The sequence below is a fragment of the Periplaneta americana genome, chromosome 12 (genome assembly GCF_040183065.1).
Source record: "Periplaneta americana isolate PAMFEO1 chromosome 12, P.americana_PAMFEO1_priV1, whole genome shotgun sequence".
Classification (NCBI taxonomy): Eukaryota; Metazoa; Arthropoda; class Insecta; order Blattodea; family Blattidae; genus Periplaneta; species Periplaneta americana.
Window position 1 is genome coordinate 44,466,345 of NC_091128.1, and position 18,466 is coordinate 44,484,810.

Genomic DNA, 18,466 nt, shown 5'->3' on the forward strand with positions numbered 1-18,466 from the left:
GTCTGTAAATTTAGGATCTGTATCACGAAACAATAGTGTGTATATTTACCATTTCAATATCCGTAAGTATTAGATCGGAACCAAAAGGTAACAGTGTCTATGTTTAGTATTTTAGTGTCCAATAGTATCTATATTTAGTATTTCAATGTCAGTAAGTGTAATATCTGAATCAAGAAATGTGTCTATATTTAGTATTTCAGTGCCCATAAATGTAAAATCCTTAATTTTAGGTACTATATCAAGAAACAACAACGCCTATATGTACTATTGTAATTTCCGTAAATTTAGAATCTGTATCAAGAAACAACAGCGCATATGAAGGGCTCCCTCCGAAAAGGAGGTGGCTTCACTTTTTGGTGAATTGTTTTGCTTGTTTCACACGTTAAAAAATATACCCGACGTTTTAGTGCAAGAACGGTATGGGTTGTAAGTTACAGTGGAATTGGAGCTGAGCTCCTAATCGTTTCGTTGCAAAAAGGAGGCAACTCATGGAGCCATATAATATTATAGAGAGGGCCGTTAGTAGTTTCATTAATTTCCGGAAGTTATTCTTTGAGATATTTGAAACAAAAATATGTAATACAATTTTGCCCGTTTTTCTTCCTTTTTCAAATAAAATTGTTTTGAATGAAACATATCATTGCGTATTTTGAAAAAGCCATAGATTTAATTCCCAAAATACTCAGTCATTTTAAGAGAGTAGTGTATTATGAAAATAAATGATTCAAAGGATTTTATTTTGTCCTTTAAATGTGCAGAAATTTGATCCGAAGAAAATGTAACTTTTCGTTTTGCGAACGAAGTTTACAATGTTATATTTGTTCGGATCAGTTTTCTACACATTTAAAGGAAAAAACTAAAATTCTTTCAATAATTTATTATCATAACATACCGCTCTCTTAAAATGGCCGAGCATATTGAGGATTAAATCAATGGCTTCCCAAAACACGCTATGAAATGTTTCATATAAAACAATATTTATCTCAAAATGGAAGCAAAAACCAGCGACGTTGATATAACCTCCATCAAATAAACGATAATTTAAATTTTTTATTCACTTCGTGCAGGACACTTCTTGAAGCTGAAGAAACATTCGTGCTATCCCCTTTTTCGTATTGTATGGCACCCTACTCTCAATTTTAGCCATAGTTCCTCCCCTAATTTTTTTATAACCTTGTCCCAACTTTACGATTGACCATTAGCTAATATTTTTGCTAGCTAGCGACTTGAACCACGTGTATATAGAGTTCTATATACACGTGGTTCAAAATGTTTTAACCATCCAAAATCCTCGGCTGTAATTGTGTTTAATTCAATGTCACTGTTTCTTAATGGTGAACACATAATGACGTAAAATAAACTTACATAGTTGCCAGTTCTGAGAATCCTCTCGAATTCGATATTCATGTCATGGTGGTCAAGGGCCATGAAGGTAATGTTGAGCACGATGATTACCGCGATGAAGAGCTCGAAGAATGGGCTGAGCACAACCGCGCCGATGGCCCCCTGCAGCTTCTGCCACGGCACACAGCAATCCCACACACACAGGAAGTCTGTCAGGCGTTGGGTCACGGACGGAGCTGGAGTTTCTGCACAGGATACAGATGTAGTTCTACAGAGTGTTAGGGTAAACGTGCAATAATTTTTAGAGTAATCAGATGCAGTATATTGTACCACATTTTGTAAAAATTTTATTTACCTCCGATGTTATTTTTAGACAACGGCTGATTAAATACTTTAACGTGTATCCAAAAACTATCACATTAACACGTGCGATTAAATTAATTATTTATTTCTTATTGTAATACGTTAGAATTTATAACACAGGCTACATTTTTATTTTCATAGGTACGGTAGACTGCAACGAAACAAATTACTTTAAAGTAATCTTATCTAAATTATCAATATCAAAAGACTTTATAATAGTGTACGATGTCATTCACTTATAAATTATCACGAAAGAATTAAAATAAATTCACATTTAAAAATTGTTATTGAAATAAAATGAAAATAGGAAATAAAATAAACTCTCAATTGTTAACAAAAATTAATATTACAGAAGAATTCTTTTTAGAAACGTTGTATCAAGTTAAAAAGGAAACAATGGCACGTTGCGGTCCACGATCCTCGGTCCGAGGATTAAGAGATCGAGTCTTTGGTGCAGAGCAACGAACATGAGTCTATTTGGAATCCCACGATTTGGAACTCGTAGCCAATACAGCTCCCTTGCCACGTTAGCAGATTCTCTAGCTGTTCCGTACGTTTAATAAATTTCGGATAATTCAGTATCAGTGAATCCTTCTATTACGTTAAATGATATTTCTGCAAGGTTAATGATCCTTAAAGAGTGTTTATACTAAAATACATGTAGGCCTAATCGAAGGATGTGCGTACAGTTTAAACCAGCGGTGACCAAACTGGATATCGTGATTACATCGTGTAATCAAAGACATTCATACTGGTAAGGGGAGTTTCCTGTACATTGCTCTCTGTCTCGCTCACGTACTGAAGGTACGCAGTGTCGGTACCATGTCGCTCTACAAACCCTCTGTCTCTACGAGCAGGAACAGAAGGTTTCGTACAGAATGGGAAGAGGAATTTATTCGCTGTTCTGTCGGAGAAAATGTAATATGATGCTTTGCTCAACGGTTCAATTAGTAGTAGTATATAGAAGCGACATTACAGGGCATTACGCTGAATACACAGGCATAACAGGTATTATTATTATTATTATTATTATTATTATTATTATTATTATTATTATTATTATTATTAATCAGCAAGTGTTACCACAATTCTTACATGAGTGCCTAAATTTATCTTCCCTCGTACGATAAAATAATTGCTAGACTCCGCTATATCTCCATTTTATTTTATATTTTTATATTTTTTAATCTTTTGATAACTATTATCAGTTATTTATTAGTTATTGACTTAATAATAATAATAATAATAATAATAATAATAATAATGATAATACTAATATCAATACTGATAGCATTACCAGCAGCAGCAGCAGCAGCAGTAGTAGTAATAGTAGTAGTAGTAGTAGTAGTAGTAGTAGTGGTGGTGGTGGTAGTAGTAGTAGTAATAATAATAATAATAATAATAATAATGATACTAATATCAATACTGATAGCATTACCAGCAGCAGCAGCAGTAGTAGTAGTAGTAGTAGTAATAGTAATAATAATAATAATAATAATAATAATAATAATAATAATAATAATAATAATAATAATAATGTAGAGAAACTGATTGAATATAACGTGCTAGTGTAGTAATGAAACGAGCTATTAAACTCCAAGAACTGAAATCAGCCATAAATCATCGTCATGAAGAGAAAGATGACATAAATAAATGTAAGGAAGCCAGCTATCTAGTGGCGAACGAAATAGCTCGTTCTCTTCAGCCTTCCAACGGAGGAGAGTTTTATAAAAGTGTAATGATCAAAGTGGCTGATATAATTTGTCCAATGAAAGTTGTTAATTAATTTTGAAAAACTGCGCTTTCTCGACTAAATAACTAGAAGAGAGTTCAGGAGATTTCTGATTGTGTTCATGAGGAATATTTAAAAAAAGCAAGACAATTTTTATATATAATATAAGTATATATATATATATATGTATATATATATATACACATATATATATATATATATATATATATATATATATATATATATATATATTATTGGCTCTTGATGACAGTAGTGACATTACTGATACAGCATAGCTTGCGATTTTTATTAATGGGTTGATGAAGAACTCAATGTTACACGACCAACCACTGCTTGTAGTTTTCATGCCAAGTACCTCTCCCCCGTCTCCTTACTTCATAGACTGTCTCTCGCGTGTAATCACTACCGTTCGAGTTTTGGTCACCGCTGGTTTAAACTGACAAGAATTTCAGTGTACGTTCCGTCATAATACATAAGGCCGTAAAATACGTGGCACATTTATGGAAAAACTACTAGCGCAAGGGAAAAGGTAAATAGGGCATTGTTTTACATGAATTTTTCTGACGTATCAAAATATATGCACTTATACTCTTAACACACTGTATTTTCTTGAGATGTATACACCGTTGTTAATCTGTTCTTAAAGTCTGAGAAACAATGACAATTACGGAGTATTCAGCTATTAAAATCCATAATACGTATTTTTAATTATGATTTAGTCTAGTTCCAAAGGCTGTTGTGTAGAGTCGTGAAGACCGAGCAGAAGTTATAGAAATTCTGGGAGTACAACAGAGCGAGCTGTACAATAACTATAGTATACATAACATAATTAGTTCCAATGTATAGTGCCTCATTATCAAATCATTATGGTACACATGTCTGCAAACAGGGCCTTTCACAGAACTCGTCACCCCTCACAAACATTTTTCAGGTCCCCCGTCAATATTTTAATCTATGTTGTAATTCTGCACTTTAAATATAGACAAAAGCTAAGAACATTTTGTTACAGTGCCCGGCAATCTTCTTTGTTGCTGAAATTTAAATATTACTTGGACAAGATAAGTATAAAACCCTCAGTTTATAAACATGTTTATGCTCGACCATGCCGAAATGTAGTAATTACACACCTGGTAGTAGCCCTTTAATGCACCTCATTAAAGTACACCTATTCATTATAATTCAGTTGTTCAGCCAATGAGAAATCATCATTGTACCATTATAAAACCGCAAGTATCGATTATTCTCGGATATGCAATCGAAAGACAATTAGCGAAAAGTCACGAAGGCTGGAAATCCAATACTGTCGCAGAAGGTTATGTTCTGTTACTATAATAATTAGCGTTAATTGTAAATAATATTCAAATACATTCAATTTGTCATCTCGTTTTTCAATTCTAAATCAATTTCCAGGTTATATCAAGACTAATCTTCATGTTATTCTCTAGATTATATCAAGGTCAATGACATTCGTGAGTCGCAAAAAATCAATACTTTCGCGTCTGCGCACATCTCACAATTCAGGTCAGTTCCGCTCCTCACTTACATAACCATAACATGAATACTTATGAATAATTTCAAGTTAGAAATATTGTCGAGCATAAAAAGTCGTATGAAACTTGCCTATAATGGTAATTATGACGCTCGTATGAAAATTATGAAAGTCGCTTGCGCTCCTTTCATAAACAAACATACTACGGTCTTAATTACTACCATTATAGGCTCGTTGCATAATGTACTATTACAAACCTGCCTTGTAATCATTAAACAATTGAACTGTACCGGTAATTAAAAAAAATAAATTCAGGCGTACTTTATTGAAAATATTAGAAACAGAGATAACAATTACATGCAGATGTAACAAAGTCCGTGCAGTGTAGCTAATTAATTGTTGTAATCCTAACTGAAACATTACATCTATAGAAGCTTGCCGTGTATTCGGATCGCGATGGCTTGTCTGCAGTGATCCGACATGTTGGTGAATGTGTAAACATGTGAATTCGATTCCATGCTATGTGGTAATATAAATCAAAGAGTGTGGGTAGGCCTACACATTGCGTCCGATATGGCCGTAGTAATAAGAGAAACAACAGCGGACTTCCAAAAAGTGAATTAGATCCTATTCCACATATATATATAATTTGAACTGATAATGGAAATTACGGGAAAACGGCTGAGCGGATTTTAATGAATGGCCCGTCGTTTTGAAGCTTGGCATCCAAGGATTTTCAGACAAATAGTAACTTTCAGTAAAGCGTGAGTTTTCCTACATAATTTTTCTATTTTGCAAAATCCATCTTTCATCAGTTTTGAGAACTAATTTGCATTTCAGAATAAAACAAACACACACTACAATAAACAATAGGATTTTACACGAAGGCCATGACCTGCAGGATTGCTGACATATTTGGAGTTCAAATTGAATTGGTTATTAAAAACTTCAAGACTTACTAAAATAATTTACAGGTCTGATTTTGTGGTGTGTAATTTTCTGAGTACAGTTGTGTATTGGATATTGATATCTACAAAACTTGAGGTGGTCTGATGACATTATTACCATTAGAAATGAAATATTATTATAGTTAATGCCATGATGTGACTATTTTTCATTAATTAGACATATTATTGCTGTATTGATGATATAAAAGCGAAACGTTTTTGGGGTTATATAAGTAGGCCTATATGTAGGGAATATCTTAAATCCGATCTTCATTTCTATAATTTACTGAATGGCGGCTATTTTATATATATATATATATATATATATATATATATATATAAACTACAAAACTTACGCAAGATAATAACATTATTAAAATTCAAATATTTTTATACTTATTAATCAAGTGGGGTTGGGTCTTTTTCATACACTTAATGGCGGTTTGGGGTGGATATTATTATATGTCAGTATTGGCTCGAGAGAGCGCCAAAATTACAGTTCCTAAGGAAAGACCAAAAGGTATTACTTACTGATAAAATAAGAGGCCTACAAAATTTTGTAGTCTCTCGATCATTTCAGCAAGATCTCTTATCAGGATAAAATGATTTTACCCTTTACATTTCACACTCTACATGCAACAGCTATACCAAGATGTTGTGTCTATTGTTAGAAAGCATAGCAAACCTGACTTTTTTAACTTTTACCTAAAATCCTCAATGACCTGAAATAGTTATTGCTTTACTCCCACATGAAAAACCCACTGATCGTCCTGACATTGTTACTTGCGTTTTCGCGTTGAAACTCAAAAACTGAAGGTGGATAAGCTCAAGAAAAAAGTATTTAGCATAAAAATAACATTCAGAGAGAGTATGTTTCATTATTATGGAAACAAATAACTTTCAAAATGTTTGGTATTCTTCATCTATAATTACTAATAATAAATCTGTAGCCGAAATTTTTCTGGTAATTTTCGATTTTCCAAAAATAATTGGTCCTAACATATATAATTAACCACCCTGAAACCGAAAATCGCTTTTTTGAAATTTTTGTTTGTATGTCTGTCTGTATGTTTGTTACCTTTTCACGCGATAATAGCTGAACCGATTTATATGAAAATTGGAATATAAATGAAGTTCGTTGTAACTTATATTTTAGGCTATATGGCATTCAAAATACTTTATTTAAAAGAGGGGTTATAAGTGGGCCTGAATTAAATAAATCGAAATATCTCGCTTATTATTGATTTTTGTGAAACGTGTTACATAACAAAAGTTTCTTTAAAAATGATTTCCGATAAGTGTTATTCTTTACAAAATTTTGATAGGACTGATATTTAATGAGATAAATGAGTTTTAAAATTAAAATAACGCCATCTAAGACGGTGCAATGAATTAAGAACAAATGACTTCGTCTATAAGGGGCCTTGGACAACAACAATCGAAACAGGAGCCTTGGACATCAACAATCGAAAGCTATTAAACATAGCCTACAGAGAATATTTCTGTGTTTGTATGAAGTAATATCAGAAGCTAAATTAACCGATTTGTATAATTAATTATTATTTCACCATTGGAAAGTGTAGTTTCTTTAGATGGACATAATGCTATAATGTTATTACAGTAACGTCTGAATAAATCGAGGACAGGTAAGATTAAAATAGCTTCTTATGCACAGAAAATTTGATAGGCTATTTTGTACATTCGTTTTCTGTATTTCTTAAAATAATATTTATGTACACTCATTTTAATCTCAGAGAATTAACGAACAACGAGAGTGTATTGATTTAGTATGCAGTAATAGTACGTTAGCTTAGCAATCCATTATTTTATAATTCAAATTTTAACTATGCTCAGTTGAACCGTGTTAAAATACATAAAATATATATGCAATAAATGCAATGCAAAAAAAATTGGGTAATGAGCGAAGCAGATTATCTTGCGCTGTTGTAAAAGTTGTTCCCTGGATCAAACGTCCTATTTTAATTATGTAATTACTTTATATTTATTTCTAAGAGGTGCAGCGGAGCGCACGGGTACGACTAGTTGAAAATAAATCTGAAATATTTTTATTTGAACGTCTAATGAACTTAGTTTGCAGCATTTGCTGCACAAGCAACTAGTTTTAATGTAAATATGAGACACTCTTATTGGTAACATTTTCCCGAATTGCTTTTCTGAAAACAAAAATCCTCATTCTTGAAAAGCGGCTCAAACCTGGAGCCAAATAGGACCAGGAATCCCCAGTTTTACTGAGCAGTTTAAAATACCACTAAAATCTCTAAATATCATTAAATATAAAATTTACATTACAGTATATGGAACTAGTTCATTCACCTTCATAGATATTACATTTCATTAAAAGTTTCCTTTCTTTTATTATTAATTCCATGACCCAAACAAAGCGTTCTAATCTACCCCCAAATTTTAGCAGTTAGAATGGTCGTGCTACAACCATAAATCTTCCATTCGAGTATTTTGCAGGGTATTTGTGTGGTTAGAGTTACATAAAACTGTTAAATAAATTTTGTAGGTTTATTTTACACGTAACACAAAAAGTTATTAAGACAATTAATAGATTTATATTATGTCCAGGAAAACCACATGGTATACGACCGTCTCATGTGTTTAAATATCCAGCAACGTGGTGGACGACTCACTTTTCGCAGTTGAGTTGCTATTCAACGCTCTCTCCAGGATTGTACACAACTCCACGCGTTAAAACGCGTATAAATAAATCACCACCAGCTCGATGGCTGTTTATACTGCCTGTTCATAAGACCATCCTAATAATGCTTTCACTGAAACAGCGCATTTCCAAATTCCAACGGTAGGTACAGCACTAACCAGCTCAAATATATGTCTGCTTTAGTAGCGGCCGGTGATCGAAATTCTCGGTGAGGCCAGATGCAACTAGTTTATGTGCCTCCGATGGGAAATGTTTATTTAAGATATTAATTATTGTTGTTATTATATCATTATTACTGTATTATTATTATTGTTATTATTGTTATTACTATTAATGAAAAATAATAATTCCACTCACCAAATAAGCTGTTATGCTGTGAGTTTCAGTGATTGTTTCAGTTTGATGAAGCAACCCATATTATGCGTTGAAAATCCCCTTTCTTTCTTTTCTTTTTATTTTTTTTCCCCTTGGCAGCAACGAACAAGGCCAACAGAGAAGTTTATTTTACACCACATTACCACTTAACCTTTTATGTTGCCCATACCAGGATGCAATAGAAACTCGCGTTTTAAGATTATCTGTCAGAAAAATTGTCAGCGATGTCGTAGGTATCTCGGTAGACTCTCTCTTTATTTAAAACTTCCTTCCTATCAGTATTATTTCTTCTCGAAAAAGGACACTCTAACAATGAATTAACTACACCAACATTTGTTTCTGTTCATATTTTCTCGAAATACATAACAACATTGGTCCAGATTCACTACTGAACTACAAAGTACAATAGTACAACAACCTCGCTTAAGTCATAAACTAAGGCATAAGAGGAGAGAATAGTGTTGGTCTCTGCCTGCCAAAGAGCTGGAATTTTTGTTATTTATGGCCTATTTAGGAAGACAAGTCACCATTGCAATTCCCAACCCACTCTACCCTTGAGGCCAACCCATGGATGGGAGAAGTGAAACCTGACCAGGCCACGAGGCCAGACGAATTGTGCATCAGCTACAACGTTTTAAGCGCAAGCTCAAACCCCGCGAAAATACAGGAAATGCAGAAACCAGACCCGGCACGAGCGATTCTGGCCTCAGGAACAAATTTTACTACAAAAGAGGTGTATATACATCACAAGCCAGACCAGGCACGAGCGATCCTGGCCAGGAGCAAATTTTACTACAAAAACAGGTCTATATGCATCACAAAGTTTTCAATTGCTTCTACAGCGATATATACTTCATTCAAATAACTAATACATTATAAAAAACACAAAATTTGATTTCAGTTAAGCCAAGTGACTGAGGCCCGGCCTCACTTGCCTCAGTCAATCAGCCGCCACTGGTCTGCTTGAAACTATAAAAAACTTTGTTCTACATACTTTGTGCCAGTGTGGCATATTGAAGTGTGTGACGAATAATAATAATTAATCAGAAACATGTGTCAGAAGCTCTTATGGATAAATTCGTGAAACCTCTACATAGTAATGAAGGGAAATTCCACACAAAAAGTTTTCTGGTTTTCTTGTTAGGAGAAACTCCTTCCTCGGAAAGTACTGAAGTTAGTTCCTGAGGCAATAGTTCATTTTTCATTGAATTGCCTAGTTGCAAAAATCCCTATCCGGAAAGTTCATACATTTTTTTTTGTAAATCAACAAAAACTGGTAGCATATGAACAGATCATGATCTCCTGCAGTTTTTTAAGAACAAAAATAATTAATAAACCTTACAAGTTACACATAATGTTCTCCTAGTAGTTAATTGGCTATTTTAGTTTGGAAACTTTTCAGTTCTGTCACATAGGGACTTTTATAACTGAGCAAATCATTGGCTCTCATATTTTTAACTTTTTTATGCGTGTCTAGTTGTATTTCCTTTTGTTTCAAGAGCAAAGAATATAATGGATTAACGAAGTTATTAGAGTCGCGAAACAAAGTAATATTTTAATCACATAATATAAACGTAAATAGTCCGTGTAGGCCAGTTTCTCTTTGATACTTTCCCAATTCACTGTGGACTAAAGCAAGGAGATGCACTATCATCTTTACTTTTTAACTTCGCTATAGAATATGCCATTAGGAAAGTTCAGGATAACACAGAGGGTTTGGAATTGAACGGGTTACATCAGCTTCTTGTCTATGCGGATAACGTGAATATGTTAGGAGAAAATCCACAAACGATTAGGGAAAACACGGAAATTTTACTTGAAGCAATAGGTTTGGAAGTAATCCCGAAAAGACAAAGTATATGATTATATCTCGTGACCAAAATATTGTACGAAATGGAAATATAAAAATTGGAGATTTATCCTTCGAAGAGTTGGAAAAATTCAGATATCTTGGAGCAACAGCAAGAAATATAAATGATACTCGGGAGGAAATTAAACGCAAAATAAATATGGTAAATGACTGTTATTATTCGGATGAGAAGCTTTTATCATCCGGTCTGCTGTCAAAAATTCTGAAAGTTAGAATTTATACAACAGTACAATTACCGGTTGTTCTGTATGGTTGTGAAACTTGGACTCTCACTTTGAGAGAGGAACTGAGATTAAGGGTGTTTGAGAATAACGTTCTTAGGAAAATATTTGGAGCTAAGAGGAATAAATTACAGGCGAATGGAGAAAGATGCACAACGCAGAACTGCACGCATTGTATTCTCCATCTGACATAATTAGGAATACTAAATCGAGAAGTTTGAGATGGGCAGGGCATGTAGCACGTATGGGCGAATCCAGAAATGCTTATAGAGTGTTAGTTGGGAGGCCGGATGGAAAAAAGACCTTTGGGGAGGCCGAGACGTAGATGGGAGGATAATATTAAAATGGATTTGAGAGAGGTGGGATATGATGATAGAGACTGGATTAATCTCGCTCAAGATAGGGACCAATGGCGGGCTTATATGAGGGCGGCAATGAACCTCCGGGTTCCTTAAAAGCCATAAGTAGGTAAATATAAACATAAAGCATAAGACATACATCCACAAGCGACTTCATAGGCCGTTAGGAAGAAAATATCCCGCCGGACAATTCCACAACAACAGGAACTCCAGCAGTACCAGGAAAATAGCACGTTTGTTTTATAGTACACACTGTAATAGTATAATAGGTATATAATATGGTCTAATTTCAACTGAATTTCAATTCATTAAATGATAGCAGTGGTTCAGAACTTCTCCCTTACTTACTTACAAATGGCTTTTAGAGAAGCTGGAGGTTCATTGCCGCACTCACATAAGCCCATCATCGGCCCCTATCCATGGACATGGACACGGAAATTCCGACTTAAACTAAATCCAGAAAAATCACAGTCAATCATTGTGGGCCATTCACGTTTGTTACGCACTATTACCTTACCAAATATTTGTCCTCGATTAAAATATACGGCACCGAAATTCCGTTCAGTGAATCAGTAAAGAATCTAGGTATTTATATGGATAAAAGTTTAAATTCGAACATTCAAGTTGCAGAAACCTACAAAAAAGTATTCTCATTAATCCACTCGTTTAGGCGATTGAAGAATTTTCTACCCTTTCCATGAAAAAAGTGTTAGTGCAAACACTCGTGATGTCCCACTTCGATTACTGTGATATTCTGTTTATTGACCTAAGTGTTACTTCGGCGCAGAGACTACAACGTGTTCATAATATGTGCGTCCGTTTCGTCTGCTATATTCGCCGGCCTGATCACGTAACACCATCCCTCGAAATGTTGTCCTGGCTCCGTCTAGAAGATCGTAGGAAAATCCACTGTCTTTCCCTTCTCTTTCACATATTGCATTTCTCCACTCCTGTTTATCTTGCGTCTCGTTTTCAAAATGTATCCACCCATCATAACCTAGACACACGATCACAACACTCCTCAATATTAGGCCTATCCATTCCCTCCCACCGAACATCCTCATATTCATCTTCTTTCACTGTGGCTGTTCCTCGGCTTTGGAATTCCCTACCGAGTAATGTCAGGGACTGTCAGACATCAAACCAATTAAAAATAAAACAACGAAATATTTTTCTAACAATTCTTGTTAACAATAATAGCTGTTTCAGGTTTCTCAATGTTTAATGGTTATATATATATATATATATATATATATATATATATATATATATATGTATCACAGAATAAATACACTCAGGGACAAAAAAAACCGGACACTTTAATATTTGCTGGTATTTTGCAAAATATTATCTTCTCATACAATATTATGGTAGCCATCTCTTGTTATGGAGACGTGTATACCTTTTTTCATTGTTTTTTGTTTTATAAACAAGCCATTACAACCAAATATTCCAATTTTGCTTTCAGAGTCTCAGCTATAACAATTTTGTCTCAACCATTTTGTGCTTCATCATCGTTATCATTCGTTATTTCTTTATTTTTACATTTTCTGAGTTTAAGTGGGGTTGTAACATTTGTCTTAAAACAAGATGCGACCTGAAGATGTGGCTCGAGCTGTAGCCCTTTACGATGATGGACGCAGTGTACGTTACATTGCAAATGTTATGAATATGGCTAGAAGCACAACCCATGATGCCATAAAACGGTATAGAGAGACCCTAGAATATACCAGAAGACCAGGTTCGGGTCGTCCAAGAGCTACAAATCCAAATGAAGACAGGTATATGGTGTTGAGAGTTCTTAGGGAGTGCAACCTGCTAGCTACTAGTGTAGCCCAGCAATTTGTTAACATGCATGGACGCCCAATTTCGGCCAAAACAGTTAGAAGGAGGTTGAAAGCAAGTGGACTGATATCAAGTAGACCTGCAACTAGTCCCAGACTTCTCAAGATGCATCGAGTTGAACGACTGCGTTTTGTAAATGATCACAGGGATTGGAGAAGTGGACAGTGGAGCTGTGTTCTGTTCACCGATGAGTCCCGTTTCAATCTGTGCTCACCTGATGGACGTGAAAGAGTTTGGAGAAGGAGGGGAGAACGATTTTCACAGTGTTGCATTTCCGAAAATGTGCCATATGGAGGTGGTGGAGTGATGGTTTGGGCAGGAGTGTGTACGGATGCTCGTACAGAGTTGGTTTTTGTTGAAAATGGAAAACTAACAGCTGATAGGTATATAAATGAATGTTTTGCTGATCATGTTGTGCCTTTTGGCCAATTTGTAGGCGATAATTTTGTTTTAATGCATGATGATGCACGGCCGCATATTGCCCATGCGGTCGGAGATTATCTCCAAGAAGTGGGAATCCATGTTCTTCCATGGCCACCAAGGAGTCCAGACATGAACCCAATTGAACACGTGTGGGACATGCTGGGACGGCGTGTTAAGAATAGACGACCGAGACCAGAATCGTTACAAGAGTTGAGGCGAGCACTTGACGAAGAATGGGAACTTATTCCTCAAGAAGACATTGCTAACCAAATTGAGAGCATGCCAAGACGTATGGATGCAGTTATTCAAGCCAGAGGAGGTAATACCCGTTACTAAAAAGAGTTTTTAATGTTTAAGGCACCATAAAATGAAAAAACAGTTAGACCAAACGATGCCATAGTTATACGCCCTTTGTAATTTTTTGTAAATTTTCTTATCAGAGATTTTTATTTTTTTTCAAATGTTGTCGTATAAGGTGCTAAATGGAACATTATTTTGTTTAAATGGGTTTTGTTTCATTTTGAAGTAATTGGCAACAAAATACAAGCAAATATAGAAGTGTCCGGTTTTTTTGTCCCAGAGTGTATTTAAATTATCTCATTATTATTATTATTATTATTATTATTATTATTATTATTATTATTATTATTATTATTATTATCACTATTTCTCACCAATGTTTATTATTGTCACACTAACATTACTTATCCAACTATCATTATTTACTTTCATGTTGTTTTATGGTCTAGATATTAATGTAATAGCTATGTAACCAATTGTATTCAATTAAAATTAGAGTCTGGCTCGGCGGAAGAGAAGGCCTACTGGCCTTAGCTCTGCCAGATTAAATAAATTACTACTATCCTGAGCAAGATTAATCCAGTCCCAATCATCATATTCCACCTCCCATAAATTAATTATAATATTATCCTCCCATCTACGCCTCGGTCTCTCTAAAAGTCTTTTTCCCTCCGACCTCCTAACTAACACACTATATTAATTTCTGGATTCAACCATACATGCTACATGTCCTGTCCATCTGAAATGTCAGGATTTAATGTTCCTAATTTGAATTTCCCCCCTCTAAAACTAAATCGACTTGTTTTTCCTCAAAATCGTGTCCCCTGCACATCTAAAATATTGAAGACGGGAAGTTTTGAAATGAACACACTCTCGCTGCTTTAGTGGTGAAGGAGAGATTCCTATGAAACCTGGTTGGAAAATAATTTGTTTGGCCATAATGAAAAATTCACTACATCAACGGTGACGAAAATGTGATCGTGCGCCGAGCCACTGTGTAACCTGCAACGTGCGTAGCACCTATGGAGGGAGGCGGACACCCGAAGGGGAAGTGAAGCAACTGTCTGACTTATTAACGGATTTTCATTTTCCTTACGTCAAGCACTTAAATACAATTTTATACAGTACCAGGCTACAAACTAATGTTTAGTAAGTGTAACGAAGAAAAAATGAACAAGAAAACATAGGACACATTATCACAACCTAAAATGAACTATCTTAAGAATGTCTCTGCGACAAAGTTACAAAATCAGGAATTATGTCACTTACTGCCAGTCGTAGTTGATCACGAAGGTATTTGTCTGTCAGTCGTGATCTAAATTTGGTTTTTACTATTTTCATTGTTGAAAATAAGTTTTCACAAACGTAAGTTGTAGCGAACATGGCTTCAACAGAGCAAGCGAAAGAACGAAGCATCGGATATTTATTTTTTGGTAAAGATTTGAAAGTTCAAGTCCTTACATGTAGCTTTCATTTGACATCACATTGCAAATCTGTGCGTTCAAATTGAAGAGCTAATCGCATTATTCGTACATCTGCTGAAAAAGGGTCGACGTACAGAGATGATGATGATGATGATGATAACAACAACAATAACATTTAACCTTTTAATGTTTCATCAGTATCATGTAGTATAATGCCGTTTTATGTTATACAACCGTTTTCCTCGTAATACTCGTGAACAAATCACACATTTAATATATTCATCATATTGACAGCAAAAAATGCGTCCTCCCATCCTACTTGGAACTTTCGTACATGGTTTCGAGAGAGACATATGGCACTCGCAGGTCAGAGACAAATACAAATGGAACGGAGTTTGACTCCAGTGAGTGAGAGGGTGGGGGTTGGCGAAGGTTAGAAGCAAGCGAAATGCACAGCTATCACTACGAGCCACAATGTCTCGCGAGTCACGTTCTCGCCACAGCTGCTCTACATACCTGGTTCACTTTGCTGGCGTGCAGCCTGGTCGTTGTTATCAATCACCACCGCCTCGTCTAAAAACATAACCCAAAAGTCATTGCAACAACTGTCTTAAACATCACTACTAAACGGCATGCACCAAATTTCTTAAGTTACTTTTCAACACTCACCACCATTCATTTCAATGGTTGTCTGTTCTTGTCCATTTGCCGTATTGTTTGCCACGCTTGCTGCCTTTTTCTCTTTCTGTAAAAATAATTAAGATTAGACCTTATATCACAGTCTAGTATATACAGTCACGAAACTTGAGTTTATGAGGGTACTAGGAACAATAGACTGTGCCGGTAATATTTCGCATTGTCTGTGATGAGGCGATAGTAGCGATCCTAGTAGTTAGCAACTGTCTATGGATGCATATTTACTACGTATTGAGCTTCGTGATTGTATATGCTAGATAGTGTTTTCGTGTGTCTGTATATTTCATATTATTCTAGTGTGTTTAGTTTCTGGATTTTTGGTTGCATGTGTAGAATTTCCATGTCTGTGTTGATGTCTCTGTAGGTGTGGTTAGCATTTGTGATGTGTTATGCATATGTGGAAGTGTTTTGTAATTTTGTTGTGGCTGTGATGTGTTCTTTGTAACGTGTTGGAAATGATCTGCCTGTCTGTCCTATGTAGAAGTTGTTGCAGGTCTTACATTTGAGTTTGTATAAACCTGTGTGGTTGTATTTGTTTGTTTGTGTGTTGAGATGTTTTTGTAGAGTATTATTTATTCTGTATGCGGTGTTGTAATTTAATTTCTTGAATGAGGTTGCAATTTTGTGTGTTTTTGTTTTAGTATGTTAATATGATGTATAATCATGCACAGGATAGGGACCAATGGCGGGCTTATGTGAGGGCGGCAATGAACCTCCGGGTTCCTTAAAAGCCAGTAAGTAAGTAAGTAAGTAAGTAAGTAAGTAAGTAAGTAAGTAAGTAAGTAAGTAAGTGTGATGTATGATGTATGATAAATAATATGAAATATACAGACACACAAAAACGCATCAAAATGAAATTCTCAACACACAACTTAATTTCAGAACACACACACTCTTTGACTCCACATTACTACATGTCAGAGACTGTCGGACATTGTCTAGTCTCAAAAATAAATTAAAATTGCACTTTTTCAATTCAGATTCCTTTCAATTATAAGCCCTTTTCTCTGCGATAGTTTTGTAAAATATAGGCTATATATTTCTTTCCTTCCTTTCCCCTTCCTGTTCTCTTTATCAGCCGATGAATTTATTATCATAGCCTTTTTATTGTGAATTTTATTTAATATTCGTATTTCTTTTCTTTTTTATTATTATTTTATTACATTCCATTTTGTTATATTCTACCTTACGTTTTCCATATTAACCATTTGTATTAAATCAGTTGCTTTTACTATATTCCAATGTATTTTACTTTCTTTTTTCTATTGTATTATTTTCATATTGTTTAGTGTCGATTTTGTTATGCTATTATTATTATTATTATTATTATTATTATTATTATTATTATTATTATTATTGTAATATGTTAGTATTCTGTTCTTTAACTTTTTGTTAAATTTTAACTGCTTGTATACTTTGTGACCTGGTAGAGTGTAAGAGAAGGCCCTATGGCCTTAACTCTGCCAGTATAAATAAAGAATTATTATTATTATTATTATTATTATTATTATTATTATTATTATTATTATTATTATTATTATACTACACAAACACACCCCCACAGGAAACAAAGCAAAAGGCGTCAAGACCAGCAACAACCAGTTCTGAAGAAGGCCAATAACAGGCCGAAACTTGTTAACCAGGTACGATAGAATTTAACACGAGAAAGACATATAATACATATTCCGAAGTGATATAGTGTTAAAAGTTGTGTAGTCAAGATGTATATAGAATCAGCTTACCTTCAGCTCGCGCTCAGCTGCTTTCTCCTCGTCAGCCCTCTTCACCATGTGGGTGTACGACATGACTACTACGGCCAAAATGAAGTTCAAGAAGCAGAATGTGCCGTAGAAGACAACGATGATGAAGAAGAGTATGTGCCACGGACCTGCAGACCTCAGTGCCTGAAAGAGAAACCACAGAAATGACATTTTATCTGTTACAGATTAAAATGAGGTAAAATGAGTGTCTTAGGCCTATATACTTACTTACTGGCTTCTAAGGAACCCGGAGGTTCATTGCCGCCCTCACATAAGCCCGCTTTTGGTCCCTATCCTGAGCAAGATTAATCCATTCTCTATCATCATATCCCACCTCCCTCAATTCCATTTTAATATTATCCTCCCATCTATATCTCGGCCTCCCTAAAGGTCTTTTTCCCTCCGGCCTCCCAACTAACGCTATATGTATTTCTGGATTCGCCCATACGTGCTACATGCCCTGCCTATCTCAAAAGTCTCGATTTAATGTTCCTAATTATGTCAGGTGAAGAATACAATTCGTGCAGCTCTGCGTTATGTAACTTTCTCCATTCTGCTGTAACTTCGTCCCTCTTAGCCTTAAATATTTTCCTAAGGACCTTATTCTCAAA

General features: G+C 35.0%; 1 protein-coding gene across 2 annotated transcripts in view; it reads right to left on the reverse strand.

Moving 5' to 3' along the window:
• Window positions 1-18,466, reverse strand: part of LOC138710361 (sodium channel protein PaFPC1) — a 177,181-nt gene that overhangs the window by 114,720 nt on the left and 43,995 nt on the right. For both annotated transcript variants that reach the window (XM_069841199.1, XM_069841200.1), the window contains exons 9-12: window positions 17,838-17,999; window positions 16,069-16,144; window positions 15,916-15,972; window positions 1,366-1,589 (exon numbers count right to left, since the gene is read on the reverse strand). In XM_069841199.1, the coding sequence (XP_069697300.1) occupies window positions 1,366-1,589; window positions 15,916-15,972; window positions 16,069-16,144; window positions 17,838-17,999 (519 nt within the window). The remainder of the gene's footprint in view (window positions 1-1,365; window positions 1,590-15,915; window positions 15,973-16,068; window positions 16,145-17,837; window positions 18,000-18,466) is intronic.